Source organism: Phragmites australis, chromosome 6 (assembly GCF_958298935.1).
Source record: "Phragmites australis chromosome 6, lpPhrAust1.1, whole genome shotgun sequence".
Classification (NCBI taxonomy): Eukaryota; Viridiplantae; Streptophyta; class Magnoliopsida; order Poales; family Poaceae; genus Phragmites; species Phragmites australis.
In genome coordinates this window covers 8,990,591-9,000,521 of record NC_084926.1, presented here as the reverse complement: position 1 = coordinate 9,000,521, position 9,931 = coordinate 8,990,591, and the positions used below count along the sequence as shown (strand labels likewise).

The following is a 9,931-nucleotide window of genomic DNA, read 5'->3' as shown; positions in this document are numbered from 1 at the left end:
ACGTATTTTAAGAGAACCTTTAAAATTGATTTCACTTTATTTAGAGTTTTATTAAATTCTCTATGGTTTTTACAAAGTTCACAAGCATAAAGTGAATATGTTAAGAAACATCACTGTAATTAATTTTTTCATGTCTACTATTATTTTTTCTACGTAAATCATAATATAAATAAGCTAATGAAAGTGGTTTCACTAATTTTTAAGGTGTGATGGGTCAGTTATGAATTAATCTAGTCGCAACACATTTACACAATCATGCATGTTACAATAACTAATTCATGAGTTCATATATTTTTAAAAGATATAGGATCATGTAAGAAGACTAACAAAATTAGTTTCATGATTTTTGGATTAGCAAAGAGTAAACTATGCATTTACCTTGGTTTAACAAATAAAATTTCTCACAGAAAATTTTGAACTTTTTTATGAGTATAAATACTTTTATCATGTAGATCATGTTACAAGAAAGCCAACAAAATTTGTTTCACTTGATTTGAAGCTCGGATGAATTAGTTATTGATTTTACAAGATTGAACCCTTTTTTAGGTTTTTTGTTGAACTGCCCTGAAATTCGATAAAACCGCTCGATAAATCGAGAAAACCGAGCGGTTACCGAGCCAAACCGCTCGGTAACCGACCGAATCAAAAATGCGAGAAAATCGCTCGGTAACCGACCCAAACCGCTCGGTAACCGACCCAAACCGCTCGGTTACCGAGAGGGCAAAAACATGATTTTTTCGCAAAAATTTAAAATTTGTCGAATGAATTTTCTCCGAATTTTTTTGAATTTTTGACCGATAATCACGGTTACCGCGGTTTTTCGGTTACCGCCGGAGGTCGGTAGGTCGGTAACGTGAATCATGGGCCAGGCGCTTGGAGAAGGTTCCGTGTGGTGTGGTTGTTGCTACGCTGGAGTGACGGATGCGCACAGACAGACGCTTGGAGAATGTGTCGCCGCTCGGTCAGGCGCCGAATGTTTGGAGCAGAGAGTAACGTGATCTTGTGATATAACCACCATTTCAACTAGCAAATCAACTGTTTATGCGTCTACGAAATATAATTGTTTCCATTGTAAAATATGCCTCTTATATAGATGCTCGATAATATAGCAATTATTCTCTCTTAAACATCTGTGTAAGCATATTTGCATTATAGATGCCTTACGGGACTCTTTAAGTTACTAACTTTTTATCCCTTTCCGTCAGGTGAACATTCACCTCGGCCCCATGCCGTGAATGCTTGAACAGACATCCATTTGCGCTGCCGAGCACTGGAGCCCAAAACCCATTTGACCTGCTCCCTGGCCACCACCGACAAGACTTTATCCTTGTTGCTGCTATTACCGGTGTCGCCAAGTCATGCCGTTGGGTCTCTGTGGGGTGACTAATCTCGAGCCAAAGTCAACCAGTAAGAACGGTGTTCACCAGCTTCTGCTAGGTACAGGTGCGAACTGACATCGAAGCCGGTCAGAGATTTGATCAGACGGCTGACGATGCATGTTTCTACTCCTTTCTTATGTTTGCACTTTGCATTCCTACTTGGTCGCATATGTTCTGTTCCTCCGACTTGGCACTGCCACTCGTGGATGTGGATGCATGCCAAAAGGATCTTTCGATTTCTAGGCAAACCATTTCCTACGAACAAGGTTGATTTGACCTGCCTGCCAATATACTGCAGCCCTGTAGCAATAACGCCGGCATCACGGGATGATTACAAGTTCCCGTGGACCGCGGGCAGTAACAGCAGCATACTGTTCGGCACAGAACCTTGTTACTTTAAATCTTTGCAAACATAACTTGCAAAGATATTGAATGAACCTCCAGAATTGCCTAAACGGAAGGTTACAAAATCAGTTAAACTGTTTGGATACACATAATCAATTGAACAAGTTTGTGGATAAGTTTCAGAATATATACTTAAAACTAAGTGCCAGTTCCAAATCAGACAATCCAGCAATCACGGGATAGCAAGGACATCAACTGACTATGTGCTCCAAGGGTTGCACCTCGATTCTGATCTTGTGTGCCCAAACCGCAAGACGAAGAAAACATCAAATGCACATGCCACTCGAAAAATCAAATGGCACTCACAGTCTTATTTCTCGTCGCAAGCGTGTATATTTCTCTTGCATTCTCAGGAGCTCCCTTGAAAGCTCTTGATTCCCGGTCAGCATTAATCCGTTCAATACACGGTTGAACATAAACCTTCTAGGCAAGTAACCTCTATCCACCATCTCCACCACCATCCTCGCAGCCACTGCCATGTCCTCAACCCTCTTGCGCACAAACATTGCACTTATTATGATATTATATGTATCTTGGTTGGGCAAGCTCGCCTCCCCCTTGCTCATTCTCTCGAACAAATCCATGGCCTTCTCTATCTCCCCTTCCTCGAATGAATACCTTATGAGAACATTGTATGTCTGAACGACAGGCTCACAACCTTTGATCTTCATCATCTCCAAAAGCTTCAAAGCTCGATCAATCTTCCCGGCATGGCAGAGGCCTCGGATCAAGACGGTGTAGGTAACCACATCTGGCACATAACCCTTTCTGGTCATATCGTCGAACATTGCCACAGCATCCTTGACATTTCCCTTCTTACAGATCACCTGAATTAATGCATTGTAAGTGGCCGTTGACGGCATGCATCCTTCTTTAGACATTTCGTCAAACACCTTGCGAGCTCTGTCCAACTGCCCGGCAACGCCCAGCCCATGCACGACGGTAGTGTACGACACGACATCAGGCTTACAGTGCTCGTCTTTACTGCCCCTCTTCTTCATCTGGAGGAAGAAATCCCATGCGTGCTGTACCTGGCCAGCACGGAAGAAGCCTTTGAGGATAATGTTGTAGGTGGCTTTCGTTGGGGAAATGCCGGACTCGACCATCTGCCGCAGGATGTCGAGCGCGCGGGAGGTGTCCTTGACGCGGCACCATCCGTCGGCGAGGGTGTTATACGTGACCGCGTCAGGGGTGAACCGTCGCTCGAGGGCGCGGACGAGAGAGGCAGCCTTGCCGGCGTGTCGCGACTTGGCTAGCGCGTCGAGGAGGGAGTTGAACAGTGGGAGGTCCTGCGCGACGCCGTGGGAGCGGTGGAGCGAGAGGAAGAGCCGGACGGCGAGGTCGGGTCGGCGGTGCGACACCGCGAATCGCTCGAAGAGGATGGGGAACGTGCGCGGCGTGAAGGCGAGCCCGTGGCGCGGGAAGAGCGCGAGGACGGAGCTCGTGAGCTGGCGCGGGTGGCGCAGGCGCGCGGAGAGGTCGAGCGCGAGGTCGACAGTGCAGGGGGAGAGCGCGTGCGCGCGCGCCGGGAGCCGGAGGAGCGCGTGGACGAAGAGCAGGGCGCGAGGGGCGTGGTGCCACAGGAGCTTGAGGACGGAGTTGGCTACGGGGGTCGTGATCGGGTGCAGCGCGGGCGCGGCAGCGAGGAGGGACGCCGAGAGGGAGCGCGCCGACGCGGCGGTGAGCGTGGAGGACGGGTGGTTTAGTACTAGCGCGGCGATCTGGCGCGGGGACGGGGGTAGTTGTGTTGGGGATGCGGGAGGGGTGGGTTCCGCGGAGGCTGGGTAAGGCGGCGGCGGCATCGGGGAAGTTCTGCGACGGAGGAGCGGAAGCGCCGAAGAGTGGGAGAAGCCCGTGTCTGCGCCGGATTGGATCCTCTGACTTCACCTTGCGAAGTCGGAGGGGAATAGCAACCAGGCCCGGTCCAGACGTATTGGAGGCCCCGGGCGAGACAGACCCTATATTTGAATACAAGAAGTAACAAATTTCATATGTCAAAATTACAAGTTAATGCTGAAAACATTAAAAAAACACAAACACAGTTATTATTTGCAATCTAATTGTTCATAAATGTTAGTAGGCCCGAGGAAACAATTCTAGGGTAGGAGATAGAGAAAAAAACAAGAACATATAACACATGTGAGGTTTTTTTTAAGTAGAATTGTCGCAAATAGATGAAATTAGACTGTTAAAGATGGATTAAGCTGAAGCCCTCCGGATTAATCCTTTGTCTTCCATTAATGACAGCAAAGGTTGACCCGGCTGGCATGGTTGCATTATTTTGAGGAGAGGAGGGGAATGAGAATATGACATGGCTTCAGACTTTATGAGACAAAGGTGGAAAGAACGAGAGACAAATCATTGACTAGTGGATGGCTAATAAATGCTCATATGGGCTAGCCACTCCTGAGTTTTGAGGCACTAGGGCGGTCGCCCCTTTGCCCTGCCCTCAGGGCTGTGGGCCGGACATGACACTAACTTGTAGTGGTACTGTAGCAATTATATTGGTTATAAAGTGTTGTAGCGATTATACTATTTACAAAATTACTATAACATCACATGCACCTGAGATTGAATGACTCACACCTTTTTGAATCACCTGGCTTGAATTCCTTTGAAGGTGATTATGGCTCACTAGTGTTCATGAAGTGATAGCGATCTCAATTAGCGCCAGTCTGGGCTGTGGCAGACTATGGGGATTTCGGACCTTGGACCTTGCCAAAGACGGTGATTCGTAACGGCGCAATAGTGCCCTTGTCCCATAGTGGCCGAGACGAGACTAGACAGCCCAAAGTGCCCGCAAGCCGCCACTGGGCCAAAGTCCAGATGAGGGAAGCTCATGGCCTCCAATCTGACGTGTGGTTCGAAATTGTGACGCAAAACTGGTATTAGGCTGCAGTAGCTGCTCCGGTCGCCGACGACGAAGATCCGGAACTAGTAAATTTCACAATGTAGTATTTCTCAAAGGTCTGTAATCTTAATGTTATATTATTAAAATGCCAACCCGGTTCCTCTCGAAAAAAACTGGTCGTGGTGATCCGATGCGATGATCTCTCGACACCTAACACACGCGCAAAAGATACCAATCCAGCCAGCCATAAGCACGAAGCGACGGATCATACTATAGTGCACGCACTAACGAACCGCGCATGTGCAGTGCAGCCGTGCAGGACAGGCAAGGCTTGAGAATGAAGGTGCTCATCAAAAAGGGGACGTGTCTATTTCAGAGCCGGCCCTGAGGGGTCGAGAGGGGCGGTCGCTCCGGACTTTAAAACTGAGAGGTCACTTTTCGTATATCTGTGTAGAGTATATATACTTAACAGTACGATAATAGATTAAACTAGGTCTAAAATAATAGGTAGGTCTAGCAGTTCGTACGGTAGGACGTAAGTGGTATGATTTCTCCGGTTCATAAAAAATCAAGTAACCTATCTGTCTAGCCTATTTGTTTTTTTGCCTATTTCATATTTTCTTCCGTCCATATAGTCCAATTTCCTGTGTTTTGTGGGACCACAACTCCAAAGTGTCCCGTATGCCCGCAACTTCGATCGAAGATATGCGTCAATTATTGCCATATATATTTTCGTTGCTGGTTTTTCTCCTCTATAGTTTCTATTCCACCTTAAATAGATCTGACCCTTGCTGAGATCTCACGTTTGAAATATGGAAAGGTCTCTGCTCACTCCAGCAATCAACGGTCCAGCGTTTGTATCATGGTGCTACACCTGCGAGCAGATAGATCCAAAGCTACTATTATTACAAGCTAACTGCTGCATGTACCGATGAGTAACTAGAGTTGCACGTAACAAGTTGTACATAAACATGTGAGTATCTCTACCTAACTAGCATGCATTAACGCAAAGCATGCGTACGTGTACTCCGATCCCTCACAATTTTGTTCTCACGAGCATTTACGATAATTTTGTTTCAGCTTACCGTAACGAACGCATTCCACATTGTTCAAACTTATCGTAAATACTCGAGGACTCTACCTAAAATATTATCTTTATAATTGATATATAAATATTTCAATATTTATGTTCAATGGGCCCTATTTCCAATTTCGCCTCGGGCCACTAAAATCTCAGGACCGGCCCTGGTCTATTTCGCGCGCGCGTCAGGATCGCAACTCACGGCTCACCCCGACAGTAAAACGGCAAACGCGCGCTCACGAGGTCGCATTCTCTGCTCTAAGACATCTCCAAACGATTCCCGTCAGAAAACAAAATCTTTTTATGAAGAATTTTTTTACCTTCAGCGTTCTAACGGTTTCGCTTCATAATTTCTGTCATGAATATATTCTTAAAGTTATTCCTTTTAGGATGGTATTCTCTCCTTTACTTTCACAAATACTTTTGAGGTAAAACTGTTACAGATAAGAGAAAATAAAATGAATAGAGATAGAGAGAAAAATTGAAAAGTAACGAAATAAAGAAAATATGGTTGAAGAGCGCAGGGGCAGAAGAGTTTTTTTTTTAGACGAAGGTGTGGGAGAGCTCGTGGGCGTGCTGTGTAGAGCGGCTGGTGAGGCCCGGCTGCACATGGAGCAGGCGGTGCAGGCTAAGGAATCCCAGAGCGCGGACTGTCCGAGTGGGCCGGCCCGGGAAAAGTGCTCTTCCCCTTCAACTAAGAAAAAATTTAACTCAGAAAATTTACCAAAGAAAATTGTTGGCTCAAAACAGTTTTGAGAAAAATTTACAGAGAAAAGTTTTGAGAAAAATTACCGAGAAAAAATTACAAGAAAAAGTCTTGAAAAAAGTTACCGAGAAAAGTTACTAATAAATTTCTCAGCACAAACTTTTATCGACAAAATTCTAGCACAAACTTCTTAAACAAAATTTTCAGCATAAAGTATAAACCCAAAGTTCTGTTAAAAAAATAAATGAGAAAGCCCAAAAGCTTAAACATCGGCCCGAACCAAAAGCCTCAGCCGACCTCAACACGCTATGCCTTACACGTGACTCATAGCACAGGCTGCGGCCAATCAGTGCGAGCCCCCCTAACGTTGATCTGTGGGCCGCTCAGACTACATCGCTTTCGCGGGCGAGCACTCGCGCGAGGGAGATTTTTTCGCCAAAAAGGGCATTTTGCGGCTTTGTGCCTTGGAGCATATTCAAGAGAAACCCTATCTAACTCCCAATAGCTATATTTTGAGAACTTAACTAAAAAAATTCGTTCCAACAGCTTCCCAATACAGCTCCCTATCTTTACAAAGTCCAAAATCGCCCTCCAACCTTGCTTCTTGTAGCGAACATCTCTCACTCCCTATCCGACCTCGTCCCCACCTACCCGCCTGCCTTGCTTGGAGCACCTTGTCCCAGATGGCGTTCATCCGCGCCTGCTGTGCAGCCATGGCGGCCACAACGTTGAGCTCGTCGGAGGTGGGCTCCCCGTGATTGAGCCACCGGAGCGCGCCCTTCAACTGCCGCTGCGGAATCTCTGCGGGGACCAGCACGGACCGCAGTTAGAGGACTGCGCCATCGTGTCATCCAATGAGGACAAAAGACGCCGACGTGAACGATGGTGCCTCGTTGCGCGTGAGGGACCACTTGTCGCTGTCGTCCTTCTTGTTGCCCCCACTCCCGCTTGCTCTCTCTTCTCCTACTACCTCTTGCTGCAATGTTGCTCTTGTTTTCTCCTATCAACACTAAATCGAGTGTTCGGGTTGCTAATCGAGCTACATGCCTCCAAATCGAGCTGCTCACCATCAAAATTGAGCTCCCACACTGCGAATCAACCCCACACACAACTAAAAATGAGATCATATGCCCCAAATCGATTAGGTGAAGTAACATTTGTTCAGTGTCGTCCTGCTTCGCCATTGTAGCATGTATGGATCCCACAGCTCCCGCACAAGAGCAGTGACCTCGGATCAGTACCAAATCGATCTCCACTCACGCAAATTGACTTACACTCCTCAAATCGAGCTCCTACTGGCCCGAATCGTGCTCTCTTCTGCCATATTAGGCTCTCCATAGACTCCCTTCACGGGTTGGAAGAAGAAGGGGGAGGAAAGAGAAGGGCAGACTAATCAAACGGACAAACGAAAACTTGTTTGCTTTGTCGAGCGAGGTGAGCTGAGGCGAGGCAAGTCAAGCAAAAGGATCCAAACATGCTTGAAGAGGAAGAGGGAGAAAGAGAAAAGGTAGATATGACGGGTGTATCCATATTTTGGTAATATATAAGAGAAAATATAAAAATTTGAGTATCTAGAGTCTAATTAGAGAGAAAAAATATTATAAAAATATGTTTAAAAACACTTTTATATGAAAATATAAGAGTGAGTTTTAAGGATCTTTGTAGATCTTGAGGGTGAGTTCTTATCCCGTTATGTGGCACTCAGCACGGAAACAAGGACAACGAAGTGCTTGCCGCCCCCACAGAAAGGACAGAACGTCAGAATCTACTAGTACTAGCTCGCATACTTTAAGCGCAAGTATCTCGTCGCCTCGTCTTGTCGTCACGGAAAGAACAACAGTTGACATGCGACCAATCGTTTCGCGACAGAGCAGTGAACATGAGCTCGTACAGGCACGTGCACGCCAGAAAGGTAATCTAGTTTTATAACAGAGCAGAGCAGAATGTTTAACGTGCTATGTGCTCCTAATTAATCCATTTTCGCCACCTTTTGTTCTATTCTATCAAAGCAGCGAAGAGAGTTTCCGTACTTGACTGGTAGTAGAGATAAGCTGCTGACATTTTCCAGCAGGAAAGCAGAGCTGGTCATCTGCAACGACAAAAGAAAGTGTAGGTGCTATGAACCGGCCACAGAACGAACTCAGACAGCCATACGCGAGCGTACTAGGTACCTGTACTGTGCTGATGTATGCACGGCTTTTCAGCACGGTGAAGTCAACAGGTAGGGGTCCTCCGTTGCCTCCTGTACTATACGGACCAACTTTTAGCAGGTGAGGGTGAGGTGAGGTAGCTCATCATGTCATCGAGTATAGCAAGAGTAAATTCAATCCAACTGTTATTTAAGAGTGATCCTAATGTATTTTATTGTAGTCATATGTAAGTTGTAACGGTAGAGGATTTTGAAGGGTTCGGGATCCGATCATTTGCAGGGAGAAAGCAATGTATTTTGCTGTAGCAGATGGGGCAGTAAAATATGTGTAAGTGAACAGTAATTCTTAGCGGCACTGTAGCCGAAACAATGTAGTAATAGTATTTCGAAATGAAACAGTAAAATATGGGTAGGTGAACAATAATTCTTAGCGGCACTGTAGCCAAAACAATGTAGTAATAGTATTTCGTTACACTGCAGCGACGATTTCTGTAGCAGATAGCAGATGAAACAGTAAATATGAGTAAGTAAACAGTAATTTTTAGCAGGACTGTAGCCAAAACAATGTAGTAATAGTATTTCATTACACTGCAGCTACGGTTGTTTCTGTAGCAGATGAAACAGTATAATATGAGTAGATGAACAATAATTCTTAGCGGCACTGTAGGCAAAACACTGTAGTGATAGTATTTCGTTACACTGCAGCGACAGTTCTCTACTGTTCATCACTTACCGTATCATCTGATTTGATCCGTTAGTTGCAACTGAGGATCAGATCGGTTCGGGGGACCCAAATCCGCGACGGCCGTTGTCCAACTCTGCCAAGTTTACTTTATTTCTTTGGTGTGCATAACGGAAACTGGGACCAACATTCATGGTTGGTCTATAAACTGTACTTAGTCCTAAGCCGTGCGATAACCAGGGGGCAACGGTACGGATCCTACGAATATAGTAACGCCCGCCGTGACAGTACAAAAGGCGCAAGTTCATGGCCCAATGTTGGAATGATCCGTTCTGCTCTCTTCGGTGTCAAAACTCCACGAATCTAACAAACTCATGCTACTAAGGTCCAATATATTTCTCGAAGAAGTAGAAAATATCATAAACAGGACATGCTCATAGCTAGTTGTAAGGCAGCCGCCACTTTGCAGCACAACCACCATTACTACCACAGACTGGCTGTCTCGACTAAATCTATTTCAAAGATTATCTAATCAGAGCAATTGTGACCGTACCAAGTGAAATTACACTTTGTTAAAATACGGTTTTGATATTTTGGTAATTTGTCTTAATTATTAATTGGAACCATTAAGGTGAGGAGGGGACAAAAGCACAGGCCGGACCAAAACAAACAGCGGCT

General features: G+C 45.7%; 1 protein-coding gene across 1 annotated transcript; it reads right to left on the bottom strand.

Annotated features, from left to right (window-relative positions):
• Positions 1-1,825: 1,825 nt before the first annotated feature.
• LOC133921541 (pentatricopeptide repeat-containing protein At1g74900, mitochondrial) lies at positions 1,826-3,698 on the bottom strand. The gene has a single exon (XM_062366462.1). It carries the CDS (start codon positions 3,584-3,586, stop codon positions 2,087-2,089), a length of 1,500 nt encoding a protein of 499 aa, XP_062222446.1. The 5' UTR covers positions 3,587-3,698; the 3' UTR covers positions 1,826-2,086.
• Positions 3,699-9,931: the final 6,233 nt, after the last annotated feature.